General features: G+C 50.2%; 1 protein-coding gene across 1 annotated transcript in view; it reads left to right on the top strand.

Moving 5' to 3' along the window:
• The window catches only part of LOC109471304 (cytoplasmic polyadenylation element-binding protein 1-like), an 11,265-nt gene extending 9,191 nt beyond the window's left edge, over positions 1–2,074 (top strand). Inside the window, exons 9-10 of the mRNA XM_019770597.1 lie at positions 1,405–1,636; positions 2,063–2,074. Of these exons, the coding sequence (XP_019626156.1) occupies positions 1,405–1,636; positions 2,063–2,074 (244 nt within the window). The remainder of the gene's footprint in view (positions 1–1,404; positions 1,637–2,062) is intronic.
• Positions 2,075–16,879: the final 14,805 nt, after the last annotated feature.

Genomic DNA, 16,879 nt, shown 5'->3' with positions numbered 1-16,879 from the left:
CTCCAGTGTAGGATGTGTACTTCGTACCCATAATGATGCGCACTGCTCTCCGTTGGATCTTCTCAATCTTGTTGCTGAGTTCAGTGGTAAGTCCAGAATGCCAGACGGGGGCAGCGTACTCGAGAACTGGGCGTATATAGGACACATAGACTGTGACGAGGTCTTCTGAGGAGATGTGAAAGTGTTTCAGTTTGCGGAGAAGGAACAAGCGCTGGCTGGATTTGCAGCAAATGGAGTCAACGTGAGAGTTCCACCGCAAGTTGGCCTGGAGAAACACGCCCAAGATCTTCATTCCCTGCACCTGTTGCAGTTCGATACCGTTCACTGAGAGGGATTAAAGATATTGACTGTCATTTTGTAGTGTCAATACATAATTCTACTCTCTGAAAAAGTTTTCTATCAGGGTGTGCTGAAAATGGGAAGAATAGTAAAAACTAGAGCCAAGAGCCAGTAGTGTACATTTTTGTCTAAAATGGGGGGAAAGTCCCATTTTACATTATTTTCAAGTAGTGTATGGCAAATGTGTGATCGTCATTCTTTTGGTGTATGTCCTAGGAACCCTGATACCAAATTTGTACACAGGACACAGGACCAAAAAAATGTACATTTGTTGTCTAAAAATACCAAAAAAAGACATATTTCCCACAATTTTGAAGTGGTGTATGCCAAATGCATGAGTCTCTTTCTGTGGACATGTGTCCAAGGTACCCACATACCAATTTTCAGGTCATTTGGGTTTGATACCAGGGCTCTAGTGGACAAAATGTACATTTTTTACCTGAAAATGGCAAAAAAAACTAAATAAAACAATTTTGAAGGCCTGCCTCACAAGAATAAAGAAATACATCTGGAGGTATTTGCCCACTCTGCCTCCCTGCCAAATTTCAGGTCATTTGGCCCAAAAATAAAGACACTGCAGCAATTTTTTATATCAGCTATGGCACCTGTCCTTGGTGCTGAAAGTGAAACCTCATAGAACCTGTTGTACATACAGTAGTACTATATGTTAGAGTTACACATTTCATGGAAGTTCTAAGTACTCCAGTGCCTTAACTGTGGATGAATGATATATGATATTACTCTGCTTGAAGCCTGGTTGACCTTGTGTCGTTTATGTTTTGATAAAAAAAATGGACTGTACCATTTTGTCCCCACGTGGGGGGGTTGTATGCTTTGCATTTACACTGTTCTCTATGATCACATTTGGTATAGGAGAGTGACAGCCAATTATAGGCATGCAGCATTTCTTTTTGAACTACAAGTACTTCTGAATCATTTTTTAGTAATTATACCTTATTTCTGGATTGAAACACATCAAATGTTTTCCTAGGTGTAGAAGAAAGTACAGATTTATCTTTTGCACAATGAATAGCATTTACTTAATTTCTTTTCCTACTTTTTCAGCGGCATCTCACTGGCCACAAACCACTTCTGGACAGCCCCAGATCAAGACTTCACTCGTTCCCGGGACACACTGGCTGCTGCCTGGCCTTCTCTGCGACACGGAGACTACTACTGGAAGGTTCTCTCCGCGGATTCCATCGAGTGCTGGTCGTACCACCGACACGGGAACGAGATCAACTACCACTCCTTCCGCTGTGACGAACCAGAGACGCTGAGATGCGGTCAAACAAAGGTAAGGAAGTGCAACACGAAAGAGGGTTGATGTTGTTTTTCTGACACAAGCAGTTTTTCACATGCCAAGGTTTTGGCAACAAATTAGCTGCCTTCATCAGGTTTGTTGGTTCAAAAGAACATTACCTATTAATGGTATCAAGACAAGTGATGGATACCTAAACCCAATTTTAGGTTCAGGTCCGGATTCAAGTCCAGAGGTTTAGGTTCAGGTCCGGACTTGTAAGTCCGGACCTAAACCCATGGCATATACAAAATGGCATGTTGGCAACCTTGCAGTGTTGTCTGGAGTTTTTCCTGTTTTCAATTGCGACAGAGCCTTTTCAAAATCTTTGTCCTGTAATGTTTTATTTAAAAAAGCATTATCTTCTACAGACATGGTGAGTGGTATGTTTACTTTTTCCAGAAAACTCTGTTTCATCTTCAGGCACCTGTCTAGATGTGTATAGGTCGACATAGAAGTTCTGGCATTTTTTTAAGTATTGTTTGTAAATGTTTGGTTAAAGTTGAATTCTTGGTTAGTTAGTTTTGCTAACACAATGACTTAAAAATGTGAATAGAACTTACTACATTTCTGTCAGTATGTCTCAGTGTGAGCAATAAATGATGAAGTTGATTGATGTTAGACAGAACAATATATATACTGTAACTAGCTAAAACTTAAAACTTTACCAGTCTTCAGAATGTGGCTGGAAAGAATAGAAATTGCCCAAATAGACAGATAACATTCTAAGGGAGTTGGTCTGCTAAGAGAAGAGTTTGCCACTCCTGGGAGAGGGTAGCTAAAATTTATAATCTCTCATAACATGTCAAACAAACAGAGCACAATTTATTCAATGCATGTCATAGGAGAAGTGGGCAGTGCGGATGACCTCCGACCCTTGGTAGTACTGACGAGGGTTAAGGGTCGGAGTCCCGCTCGAACTGTCATAGTTGTTGATGGCGACATAACCACCATTGGTTGCTCGAGCTTTGAACTCCAACCTGTGGCATGCAAGAAGTTGATTAAGAAACCAACAGGGTTTGACTTGTTTTGAAGTGCACAGATAATCAATATAAAACATTGAACTAATCACTAGTAATAGCATTCAATGTAACATAATAGAAAGAGAAAGTATTATTTAAAGCATCGCATTTTCTAGATACAAAGAGGCAAAGGGAGGAAGAAGGTAGAGATCAACTGCCAATAATATTTACAACCAACATTGTTGACCACTAACTATATTGCCAAAAAGCAGTTACTCAAGCAACTGGATATGATTTTGGAACACTGAACTATGCTTGAGTAACTGCTTTTTGCCGTATCTTATTACCTGGATGTCTAACCTTCACCGGCGCATGAACTAGATGTAACCAGATGTAAGGCTTGGCGTAGCTTCCGGTCGTTAGACAGAGTCTCCCGAGCCCTTAAGTTGCTGTGTGTGAGGTCGAGGGAAGGCACGGAGTCTCCGACAAGTTCGTTGCAATGGGACAGGTTTATTCTGCTGAAGACCCTGCGTTGTTACAGCGAAGCACACCCGCGAGATGGCGCTGAGTAACAGTAGGTGGGACGGTAGTTCCCCTTCCTTCTCCGCGGACTTCGGGAAAACCCCTTAGCTGGCTCGGAGCCGAAAAAGTCTAAGTTCGGTGGCTCATGCTGACTTCGGTGACTCGGGGTTCCCGTGCTCGTGGAGTCCGACGGAGTTGCTTTCTCGCTGATTGTTAGTGTTTTCCTTCTTTTATTTCCTCAAAATCGGGGTTCCGCCCTCCTCCCAAATTTGGCTATTCTCCTCAGAATTTGTCATAGCCGATTGGCCAAAACTCTAGTAATTTGACAGAAATCATTTATCAAAATCAAAAGTCTCTTATCAATTGAGCAGACATTTGGGAGGGAAACATGAGTTCTAGTTCATTAAATCCTTGTTTTCCGGGGATCACGACCTAACCTTTGGATTAACCTTTGTCGAGTTCATGTCCTTTACAGAATCAAAGTTACAAGCGGGGAAACCCCTTTAAAACGTTGTTCCCACTCTTGGTATCAATAACAGAACGAATTTGGAGAAATAACAAGCTTGCCAAAGGCTGTATGCGGAGTAGAGTTTGTCCTGGTCGGGACGCGGGACTCCCCCGTCTCGTCAGTTACTCAGCGCCTTACAACAAGTGACAGTTGGAGGTTTCCGTTATACTTGCTAATAACTACTCAACACTCTCGGGGTGTGACAGATCAGAACTAATAACTGGTGGGGTCTGACCCCTACAAGTTACAACAGATTTCATTCATAACGGGCCGGATCTCTGGAACTTATTAGATATTTTGATATAACGTAACCCTATACTGCCGGCCCAAGAACGAGGTACGCCGGTTGTTAGTCGTGCTGGTTCAATAAAGATATGTCACTCATCATTACTGGTGATCGACTGTCGACGCTAATTATAGTGATCGGGCGGGCTCCTTACACCCCCCCTTGCTGTACACAAGCGACGTCCTCGGCGCTGCTATCGGGTTTCATCTACCATGTCGCCTAACAACTCGTGTTACTTATAAAAGTGAATACAAAGATACAAGGTATATTCGTGCCATACTAATCATGTTCCGTGAGTATAGAAATGCTAATACAAAATACAGATCATCATATTAGTCCCTACAAAAATACATTGAAAACATGGCTCGGTCCGGATCGGGCTAACAGTTCAGTGTCCCTACACACATCAGTTCAGTTTCAACGCAGAGAAACATACGCTATTTCCAATCAACATCAGAGCTATCAACATCTGCGGTCACCTATCACATCGGGTCACATCATTGCTTCATAGATCATTTTAACATACAATTATAGACTCATCAACGTTACATTCATCGGGCGGAGGGATTCGGTACCTCCGGTAGAGATACAGAGTGAAGAGACACCATCTATGAGACAGACATACCACTGTCTTCCGGTGCTCGACACAGGCATCGGAAACCCTAACAAATACATCGCGGTTGGAGACACTGGACATGCAAAGTACAGGCACGTCTGTCACATTCTTTCAACAGTGCTACGCTATATCAACAATAAAAGAACAAGGTATCGGAAAGGCTAGGATTGATTCAGCGATAAAAAAGCCGAACCGTGCTTGATCTCGGCTAGCCCGAGCATCGCAAAAAATCAGATCCTACAGTTAAATCATTTCAACTCGGAATGCTACTTATTCGAACACTGATTTGGGACCCTACTTGCCCATTCCCCCTAACTTCCGGTTCAGCTGGAGGATGAGTTAACTTATCTGGAACAACCAGATACCGAAAAGGGCAGAGGTAGGCCTAAGACACGACTGGGGTGCCAGAAAAGAACGCGGTTCAAAACCTCATGGATGCAAATGACAACAACCTACGTCGTCGCCAAAGGAGTACACGCTACCGTAAAGAAACATTTTACGTTCGTAATCACTTCAGCAACATTGAGTACATCAGGTGCAGATGAATCATTCATCAATTTACACGTTTCTCAGATTTCTATCATTACTCGCGGCATATCAGGGAGATAAAAACCAAACCTAAGAGTAGTAGAAGATGCTGAGATCAAGTTCTTCCAGGATATGGAAGGAGAGGAGTTTGTCTACATACTAGGATTACTAGAATCGGACACCCTATCTGTTTCCCTTTTTTTTTTCATAACATATGGCAACGGAGGGGACTCACCCAGCACCACAACAACAGATGAAAGGTCGCTAGGGAACAGCCCATCTTCCTACGCTACTATGTAGGAACATCATTTCAACAACTAACACAACTCGATACCCTAACATAATTCATATACTATCCTAACACGGGGCTCTAACGCCGTGGAGCTGGCCTACGGGCAGGGTCGCAACTCCCTGGGGGTCACCCACTTAAAACCCCCGGCTACCCGCATCAGTTTCGGGACATTAACCAATTTTCACATATCAACAAAACACAAAATACAGAAGGATACATCGTACCTTGTCGGTCCCTCTTGGGGAAATTCGCACATTGGAATCAGTCCACATATTAACGTCCACACAATTTCATACATTCTAGTCTCTGTATCCTTGGCACCACCCCAGGTAGCGGGGAAGGGGGTCCGGGTAGGATCGGAGCTCCCACCGTCGCGTCAGCGGCTCGTCCCACGTCAGTCCGACGGGCGGGAACTGGTACGACGCGATGCGGCACAGCACGTCGTGGCGTCGGGCCCCCAGCGCCGCTGGTGTGAGTTTGCGCCGGACCATGGCCCGCAGCCGGCACATCATGGAGTCCAATGTGCCGACCCTCTCCCGCAGGGTGTTGATGCGTCGTACCAGGTTGAAACGGGATGTGGCCGCCAGGACGCGACGAAGGCCACGATGGGATGGGAACGGGGGTCCGGCTCCGGGACTGGAATGTCTCGGCGCCCCGGAGTGTGTTCCCATAGATAATTGTGGAGGTCCCTGGTCTCCGGGGCCCCGGCCTCTTCCCTCTTCAGCAGGCCCAGCACGCGGCGGAGGCCGCGGATGCTCCTCTCGACCTCCCCCTTCCTGTAGCGGAGGTAAGCGTACTCCCGCTCCATCAGGTAGCGGGCGTACACCTCCCTCATGTGGCGGGGGTTTACTACATAGGTGTTCACCCCCGCGTGTTGGGCGCGCTCTGCCCAGGACGTCCCGTCGGGGTTGGCGGCCCGGCACGCCGGGTCGTAGCAGTCCTCCCCGACGGTCTTTGCTCGCTCTCTATATTCTGGGTCCCAGTCTTCTGGCTCTGTTGTCTCTGGGACTGGTTCTGGCTCCGGGTCCCAGTCTTGTATCTCGTCAGCCGTGGTCGTGGTCGTGGTCGATGTTGCCATTCTTAATTCAGGGTTGGACAAGTTTTCAAAAATCCACTTGCTCTATTGGGCAAGTACATGGTCATTTCCACTTGCCCGAACCAACTTTTCACTTGCCCAAAATATACATGACATTTTTATGCATTTTTACTACCAGCAAGGAAATTATTTCATTTCAGAGTTTATAATGCTACATGCTTAATTTATCAAAATAAGGTGGTTTGAGACTTGCAATGGATTTTCTGACAAAACGGCATTAATATAATATCAATATGGCAAAATGATGAGTAATTTTGCTCCGAACACCATAGCGGCTATACTTGGCATCCAAAAAATTTACTTGCCCAATCGGGCAAGTACAGAGGGATATTCACTTGCCCGAACAGTACTTTTACTTGCCCTGGGCAAGTGGGCAATGGGACTTGTCCAACCCTGACTTAATATTGACGTTCTTCGGGGGTAGTCTCTTCGGTGGTTCTGACAGCTTTGGTCTGGCTCTAACGCCCGGGACTAGTCCTTTTATTACGTTAGGGGCGTCCACGTCTTCTTCTTGATGGATTACCCGCCGCCGGCCGATCCGGCCGCCGTCCTGGCGCTTCCCGGGGTAGCTTCCCATCCCGCAGGCCCTCCGCCTCGCTCGAGGGTCGAGATGGAACTGTGGGAAAGCAGAGAGTACCACACAAACCAAACCAGTCCGGAATGCAAGGCCAAATTTACATATCTTTTATCAAAAAATCTTAGTCGTGGGCTCACGAATGTGTCTGCATTGCCAGGTGTGACCTTGCACTTGGCGTCCCTAATCCATCAATGTCAACTAGTCCCTACGTGTTGCGACTACTGAAATATTTCTAATATTGCTGGTTCCCCGTTACAGCCCTGTCATCCATAATCAAGCCCACGATCCTTCCCTTGCCAGTCTTCTCTATCACTATACCTAGGGGTTAGTAAGTACACCTGTTCCTCGAACTGGTGTAGGCTATCTACTTGTATACCAGTATACCTATTTACAAGGATGCGCACTATTAATACTAGCTTAACTACCTCTTACACCTTAGGCCTTGGTTCCTCTCTTCAACATCGTATTCGTTTATTTCTGTTTCAGTTCCTCGTTTCTTCACTTCCCCAATTCGATTGGGTATGGACTCCTCTCTGTCCATCATTTTCCTGCTTTGGTATCTCGTTTCTAGCTCTCCGCTAGTTCAGCCTATCCAACACCCCACTCTTTCGGCGGTCCCCCCACCCGTCGGTACCCCGTCACCACTGTGTGCCCGCCCGTAGCTAGCCAGTTAAGGTCCCCTAGCTAAGCAGGAGCGCACTCGGATGGGAGCCGGTGTGGCACACGCCCACCCTTGAGCAACAGGTGCACGCGTCAGGTGTCGCGATGGAGTTCCAACCGATCAGAGGTGGTCCAGGTCACGTCCCGACCTATTATATCTCCTCGTCTTTCCGCGACGAGTTCATCTATTCTAAATCTGAGTCCGTCTCAGCCACGGCTTACCCATCAGCCGATTCTACCTCGAGTGGTCCGGCCGCACTCGGAATCATACTACACTACCCCACTCCTTCAGGGGACCCCCACCCAGGGGCACTCTGGCACCACTGTGTGCCCGCCCGTAGCTAGCCAGTTAAGGTCCCCTAGCTAAGCAGGAAAACACTCGGATAGGAGCCGATGTGGCAGGTGCCCACCCTTGAGCACCAAAGCACCCACCGGGCCGCACGAGGCGGTCCCACCGATCGGGGGCGTCTCAGGCCACATCCTGGCCGATTCAAATCATAACTAATCAGCGGCTACATCCGCTCTTCTTGGCGCAACCCCTACACGAACGCCTCCCCCTGGGCCCCGGGAGATCTGCCCACCAATCCACACACCCCCCGGTTTGGGCACGTTCACAGCCGCAGCTGCAATGCAGTGTGTCACAATCAGTTAAGGCATCTCCCCCACGGCGCCAGAGTGTCGACCGGAGTCGCCCGGCAGTGGTTACCCAAGGTCTCAGACACGACTATTTGTCTTTGTGTCGGTCCAATTCATCATCCACCTCCCACTCCTTCAGGGGACCCCCACCCAGGGGCACTCCGACACCACTGTGTGCTCGCCCGTAGCCAGCCAGTTAAGGTCCCCTAGCTAAACAGGCAAACACTTGGATGGGAGCCGAGGTGGCACACGCCCACCCTTGAGCATCAGAGCACTCACCGGGTCGCACGAGGAAGCCCCACCGATCGGGGGGGTATTCCAGGCCGCATCCCGGCCGATTAATACTAACTATACATGATCACTCAATATCCGGGCACCACAGGTCACACGTCTGCCTGTTGCCAATTACTCAACGCCAGCCTCAGCTTATCTTACCAATTTGTTACATACACTGATATCACTACTGCCTGCCTTGCAGTTTAAATCCGGCCTTGTCTAGCCACCTGTGTGGCCCCTGTCAAAATCACTATTGCGGTTCCCGTCACCTCTTCTGGGCTAAAACTTCACAAACCCGTTTCCACCGGGCAACAACACTTTTGACCACATAATACTCTGGCTGCCAATTTCACATCGTCTAGCCAAACAAAACAACCCCAACTCACTAATCTAATTTGCTTCGGGGCCTCTGGGGGACGTTTCTTCGGCCAGTGTCCCATGTGTGGCCATTACAACAGGGTTACCATACCAATCCGGCGGTTTCCCCCGATTAGCCCGGACTGGGTATCTTCTAACGGGAGCTTCGATTGCTTCTTCTACATCAGTCGTTACCCCGACTGGTTCCTCTACTGAGCTGGCGTCGGTAGCCGCCACTTCTTGCGTATCTGTAGCTACTTTAGTTGGACTTGACATCGGGTCCGTGGGTTCTAGGGTTTCTCCACTCTCTACTACTAGTACTTCTCCCGAGAGGTCGAGTGGTTCCCTACTCGAGTCAGTTTCAATTACGTCAAAGAAATTAGTCTCAATTGGCTCAGTATTCGTCGGAAGCTCTGCCCTGACCTCGTCGCTGGCTACACTTGATTCTAGGGGGGCTTCCGCATCACCTGCCTCGTCATTTGTCAAGAACCAATTTTGGGGAATTATACAAAGGCCAAACTCGGCAATATCCTCTTCGTCCGAATTACCAACAAGGACGGTTTCAGCCTCGGGACCGGAGTCCTGTTCGGGATTAGAGGGGCGCGCCTCACGTCGGGGCCTTGGGTTGGAGTCTAATCCAAACAAGCAAGGTGTCAGCATATTTCGGTGCAATTTCCGAGTGGGACCCCTGCCCCTTTCAGGTGTAACTACATACACCGGGATCTTTGGATCCGGCTGTTCTTTTACTACGTAGGGGACCCTCTCCCACTTATCCTGAATCTTCTTCCTTCCCTTGCACTTATTCTTTGCTAACACCCTTTCACCCGGTAACAAAGGCGCCTCACGGGCCTTCTTGTCAAACACTTTCTTACGCGCCGCCGACGTCTTATCTGCCCGCTCTTGTGCTTGGGCGTAGGCATAGCGATATCTTTGATGATGTTCTTGGACCCACCCGTCGGGGCTAGGTTCTCCTTCCCCGTCTTCGGGTTCGATCCCAAGGGCCAAGTCTATGGGCAATCTCGCATTCCGGCCAAACATCAAATAGTATGGGGAGTACCCAGTGCTACTGTGGGGTGAGTTATTGTAAGCATGCACTAATTCGAAAATATAATCCGTCCAGTGTCGCTTCTGATCAGACTCTAGGGTCCCGAGCATGTCTAATAGGGTGCGATTGAACCTTTCGCACTGCCCGTTGCCCTCAGGGTGGTACGGCGTTGTTGATATCTTTGCCGAGCCGTATAGCTTACACAGTTCTCTAATCGTTTCAGACTGAAAATTTGCACCCTGATCAGAATGCAGCCGTTGGGGGAAACCATATGGCAAAATGAAATGCCTCCACAAGGCTTTAGCGGTAGTCACTGCGGTTTGGTTTCTAGTGGGAACTGCCACTGCATACTTCGTGAAATAGTCTGTAATTACCAACACGTGTTCGTGGCCACTGGAGGATTTCTCCAATGTCAGATAATCCATAGCAACTAATTCTAGGGGTGCGGCAGCTTTCACGTTAACTAGTGGAGGTCTTGCGTGAGGAACGGGGGTTTTGCGGAGACAGCACCGGGTACAAGTTTTAACCCACGCGGTTACGTCGGCCTGCATTCCCGGCCAGAAGAATCTTTGTTTCACCATTTCTAAGGTCTTAGGGATACCCATATGTCCATTCCGGTTATGCAAAGCCCCGAGGACCTCCCTGCGCAACGAAGTGGGAAGCACTACCTGTCGTATCACCTGGGCCCTATCCCGGCTCCAGACAGCACGGCATAGTACGTCATCTTCTATGGTTAAGCGGGGCCACTGCCCTAATAATCGACCTGTCTCAACGCTCTCGGTCGCTAATTCTTTATCAGTGGGGCAGCTGCCTCGGGTCAGATAATACATGACCCGTTCTACTGTCGGATCCTCCCGTTGCAACTTACTGATTTCTGCCCTACTATGACCAGCGCAAACCCCCACGGTATCATCTTCCGCCTTAGATTTAGCTACCTTCTTCCTTCGTACTGTCCCACTGGCTTGCGCATGCGCCGCCAGGACCGAGACATGTGTTTCTCGAAGCGGCAGCCGCGACAATGCGTCGGCGTTCGCATTTGCCTTCCCTGGCCTATATTTAATATCGAAGTCAAAATTAGCTAGTCCTGCCACCCAACGTTGCTCCACTGCCCCTAACTTGGCAGTGCTCAAGTGTGCTAGAGGGTTATTGTCAGTGAATACAGTGAACTTGGTCCCATACAAGTGTTCCTTGAATTTCTCTGTTACTGCCCACTTCAACGCTAATAATTCCAATTTAAACGAGCTGTAATTATCCCAGTTACGCTCCGTCGGTCTCAGACTTCTACTGGCGTATGCTATCACTCTCTCCATGCCCCCTTGCTTTTGAGCTAGCACTGCCCCGAGGCCGTCGTTACTGGCATCCGTGTACAATATGAAGGGCTGTGTATAATCTGGGTAAGCTAATAGAGGTGCCGACATCAATTTCTCACGCAGGGTGTCAAACGCAATTTGGCACTCTGGGGTCCACTGGAAGGGACTGTCCTTGCGCGTTAGCTCGTGTAGCGGCCCGGCAATCTTGCCAAAGGACTCGACGAACCGTCTATAGTACGATGCAAACCCTAGGAACTGCCGGACCTGCTTAGCGGTAGTCGGAACAGGCCAATCACGCAGGGCTGCGGTCTTATCGCTATCCGTGGCCACCCCGTCAGCGCTCACCACGTGTCCTAGATACTTAACTGACGTGCGAAACAGGTGGCACTTATCAGGCCTCAACTTCAACCCATACTGCCTCAAGCGGCTGAACACGAGGTCGAGCCGGTCTAGGTGTTCCTCAAAGTTCTTAGAGAACACTATGATGTCGTCTAGGTAAATAAGCAAGGTTTCTAGGTTCTGGTCACCCAGGCAACGCTGCATTAACCTACTGAATGTCGCGGGTGCTCCTGAGAGCCCAAACGGGAGTCTTACGAACTCGAACAATCCATGCACTGACGTAAACGCCGTCTTCTCTCTATCCTCTGGGTGCACTTCGACCTGCCAGTAGCCCGAGGCCAAATCTAAGGTGGAGAACAACTGAGCGCCCCCTAGCGCGTCTAAGCTCTCTTCAATCCTGGGCAAGGGGAACGCATCTCGGTGCGTACGTGCATTAAGTCGTCTGTAGTCGACACAGAAACGAAGGCCACCATCTTTCTTCCTGACCAGTACTACAGGAGCCGCCCACGGGCTGCAGCTATGCTGGATCACACCCTTGTCTAACATAACCTGAATATGATCCTTAACCTCCTTATACATGGTGGGCGGGATCCTGCGATAGGGTTCCCTAGACGGGGGCGCGTCCCCAGTGAAAATCCTATGCGTAACAGCATTAGTGTGGCCAAAATCATGTTTATCTGCCGAGAACGTATCCTTATGCTTCAATAATAAATCCCGTAATTTAGTCTTTTGCTCGTCAGTCAATGCGTCGACGTCGACGTCAACGTCCACCGGCAGGGGGTCGTCTGACCCCTCTGTCGCAGGTTTACTAGACGCTGGTTCAGCACTTACCAGCCGGACATAGGCTTCTGCCTGGGTGTGGGGGCTAATGCTGACGTCAACTTCCTGTTCAGGCACTCGTTCTACTAAATATAGCTCCCCTAATTTGGTACGTGTGCCCAAAGTCACATCACATTCCCCCAGATTGGCTACTCGCACTGGGACGCGCCCTTGTCTCACTTCTGCGTAACACCGCGCCACCAGTAAAGATCTTGGGAGGGTGCCAGCTTCTGGGGGCTCAACTAATACAGTATACGGCACGCGGTCAGGCCCAGAGCGGGCCCTACAAAAGATTATCATCTCATGCCCGGCGGGAATAACTAACTTCTGACGGTGTGGAGCCCAAGCATACCCGACACGTCCACCTTCGCCAGTGGTGAAGCGTCTTAATTTCTCTTCGGCCTTCAAGGCACGGGTCCAGGCCCCGGCCTCGCCCTGCCTTTCTGGAGGGAGTTCCCTTATTGCGTCCCCACTTAAATGTTTGGCTTTCCCAATGACATTCATCCCTAATACTACGGACCCTGACCAGCCGGGCAGCTCTTCAACAATTAATACTCCCCGCTGCAAGACCAACTGCCCCAAGATTTCAATATCCATCTCTGCGTATGCTGACAAACTAACATTTAGCCCATTTAATGCCTTTACATTTATCCAGGAAGCGTCACGGGTCAAGCCTTCCCCCTCTATACCAAAATTATCTTCAAAACAACTACGTGTCATCAACGTGACCGAGGAGCCGGTATCTACTAGACAAGACAATTCTTTCCCATCGAATTTCGCAATTACCTTGGGACTCTCCCCTATAGTACGGTTAAGCATGGATTCTACGGACGACGTAAACCAATCCGACTCTTCGTCGGTATTACTATCACTACCTGTCTGAATATCTGTATCGCTATCAAGTTGGGGCCCAACCTTAACTTCTGCTCCCCCCGGTCGCCCCTCTCGGACGGAGCTCTCTAGTTTGGGGCCATTTCTGGCGGGCTAGGTCCGCCGGTCCCCTCAACTGGTCGGCCCGGCGGCTCGGACAGCCGTCCTCCTTGGTCTCCCCCCGATGCATTTCCCTGGGTACAACGCCTGCCTATGTGCCCGACTAAATTACACAGTGAGCAAATTGGCCGCCCATCCGCAGTGAAACGGTGGCGCTGGTACCCCCGGTTCTGGCCGTAAGGCTTCGAATTGCGATTTTGGGACCCTCCCCATGCATTTTGCTGTCCCCCGGCCGATCCGTTGTAGGCAGGGGGCTGGGCTGTCCCGGCTTGCGTGGTTTGCCCGGCCAACGTTGCGTTCAGCTGAATTAGCTCCGCGTTGAGCCGGCGCAATTCCACCAACTCCCGCATCATGTCCTCCGGGGTGCCGTGCCAAGAGTAGCTCGACTGGATCGAGGCTTGAGACCCGGTCGCCTCCGACGATCCGGACGGGGTGGAGGCGCACGCGCCCAGGGCGGTCACCTCCTTAGCGGCCGGCCGTCCCACCGCCAGTTCGTCGGCCTCTCGCCTGATGTCCATGAAGGTGCAGTCAGGGTGATGACGGGCGTGGGCCTTCAGCGCAGGAACAAGCGTCTTGTCGCGTAGTCCGGCGATGCACCGGTCACGCAGGGTTTTGTCTCGGCTGGGAACGCTGCCGGGCTGTCGTCTCTCCGCCCTGCGTACCAGGTCCTGTAGCTCGAGGGCATACTGGCGGGCGGTCTCGTTCTGTCCCTGCTCTCGCCCATAGAACCTTGACAGCAGTGTGGTGCTAGCCGCCGTGTCTTGGTAAGCGTCTCTCAGGGCACCGACCAGCGTCGTGATGTCTCCCCTCTCGTCGGCGGAGAGCCGTCTTGCTTCCCTCCTGGCTTCGCCCTCCAGGTGCCGCCACACCATGTGTGCCTGCTGGTCGGTGGTGGTGCCCCAGGCGCTAAACGCAGCCCGCACATCCTCCCACCATTCTTCAAAAGATACCCCTGGGTCGGTGCCTGTAAACCTTGGCAGCTTCCTATCTAATGGCACAACGATCGTCGGCGTCCCTGCACTTGCTGGCGCCGACGGCTTCCCCCTCGGCAACGCTGACTGCTGTACGACCGGCGTCGTCACGGTGCCGGTCGCGGTGCTGGTGGTCACCGACGGTCGTCCAAGCGTGTCCGAGGACGACTGCCCCACCCCTGGTCTGGCCGGAGTGGACGTCGACTGTGGTAACGAGCTCGATGGCCCTCCCGCTGTCGTACTCACTGTCATCAGCGACAGCTCCGGGAGCAAGGTCGATGATACGGTCGTGCCCGTGGTCTGAGGGGTGACGGGTCCGCCCGCCAGCACGGTGTCATCGGCCGGTATGCCGCTGTCCGCCCCCTCGGGGATCAGGGACAGCAACGGCGGTTTCCCCAACGCCTGTATCTGTGCCTTCAGCCGCTCCCGCTGACTACTTATCGTCCCAATCCCATCGGAGGAGGGGAGGCTTACCAACGAGTCAGTCACGGGGATCAAAATATCCCTTCCTACTGCATCTACTTTGGGCCTAACACTATCGAATTCCTTGGACATCTTTACGGCTACCCTGACCGTGCCTACAGTAGCTGAGATCGGCAATTAGGCCTATTCTAACCACTTACTAACTATCTTGTCTATCAATACCCGCTAAATAAAATAAAACTAAAATTCACCCCCTTCGACGCGTCTCACAGCGTCTCGACAACAACAGTCCTTGCACAAACGACGAATAACCCGAACTATAATAACAACAACCTTCCGGTGTACTTCTGCACCGTTCTCCCAGACAGTTACTTGCAGTACATGTATAAAAACAACAACTATCATCCCTACACTTACAATTCACAAACCGACCCTGACTACCATGTCCTCTGCGAGTACCCCATCGTAGCCCCAAGGGGCACGGCGTGTGACTCGTCCGGCACCTGTACCATTGAGAACCCTATCGTTGGCATCGTCATAACACTTACTCCATACGCTTCAAGCCGGCCGCGTACTACCTGGAGCTCATAGGGATATGTGTACCACACGCACCCGTGTGCATGGGGGCCGAGCTGCACCAGTTCACGCTGACAGTAAAATTGATAGCCGAAACTAGCGGAGTAGTTATAAATCCAATCTAACCACAACGAGTCAGATTCTTGGAACGTAGGGATCAAAATGGCGCCGGCCAATTGGTCCGACATGGGCCTTCTTCCCAACCGTTCCTACCGTCTTCCTACCAGCTCACCCTCGCCGGGATCGGGGCGATTATCGACCCGTATTCTACCACGGCCGAGCAGTGTATTGCTCTCATGAATAGTTCTTGCCAAGTGTGTCTCAACTCTGCTGCTGAGAGGAACCAAAACACTTTGTATCCTAAATGAGTTCCTAGACGCACTGTCTCTAGCTGCCTAACTATCTGATAACCTGCCCTGATTTCCCCAACTACTAAATGATCCACTTCTCCGTAGTGATTTATTGGTGCTAACAGCGCACCTCGTGGAGCCAACGACATCTAGGAATACACTTCTGGTTAGCCATTTAATGTTCGACCGGACTGGGGTCGTGCAACACTCCGCAAATCCACAACAGATCCACCTACCTGTCAGACCGCATCCTGTTCAAGCAGCGACAGATGTAACCAGACGTAAGGCTTGGCGTAGCTTCCGGTCGTTAGACAGAGTCTCCCGAGCCCTAAAGTTGCTGTGTGTGAGGTCGAGGGAAGGCACGGAGTCTCCGACAAGTTCGTTGCAATGGGACAGGTTTATTCTGCTGAAGACCCTGCGTTGTTACAGCGAAGCACACCCGCGAGATGGCGCTGAGTAACAGTGGGTGGGACGGTAGTTCCCCTTCCTTCTCCGCGGACTTCGGGAAAACCCCTTAGCTGGCTCGGAGCCGAAAAAGTCTAAGTTCGGTGGCTCATACTGACTTCGGTGACTCGGGGTTCCCGTGCTCGTGGAGTCCGACGGAGTTGCTTTCTCCCTGATTGTTAGTGTTTTTCTTCTATTTCCTCAAAATCGGGGTTCCGCCCTCCTCCCAAATTTGGCTATTCTCCTCAGAATTTGTCATAGCCGATTGGCCAAAACTCTAGTAATTTGACAGAAATCATTTATCAAAATCAAAAGTCTCTTATCAATTGAGCAGACATTTGGGAGGGAAACATGAGTTCTAGTTCATTAAATCCTTGTTTTCCGGGGATCACGACCTAACCTTTGGATTAACCTTTGTCGAGTTCATGTCCTTTACAGAATCAAAGTTACAAGCGGGGAAACCCCTTTAAAACGTTGTTCCCACTCTTGGTATCAATAACAGAACGAATTTGGAGAAATAACAAGCTTGCCAAAGGCTGTATGCGGAGTAGAGTTTGTCCTGGTCGGGACGCGGGACTCCCCCGTCTCGTCAGTTACATCAGTTACACCAAAAGATGCTAAGACACCAAACTACTAGGCTGGTTATTCTTATTTATA

Source organism: Branchiostoma belcheri, unplaced genomic scaffold, assembly GCF_001625305.1.
Source record: "Branchiostoma belcheri isolate BF01 breed outbred unplaced genomic scaffold, Haploidv18h27 scaffold247, whole genome shotgun sequence".
Taxonomy (NCBI): Eukaryota; Metazoa; Chordata; class Leptocardii; order Amphioxiformes; family Branchiostomatidae; genus Branchiostoma; species Branchiostoma belcheri.
This window is presented reverse-complemented; position numbering and strand designations above follow the sequence as displayed.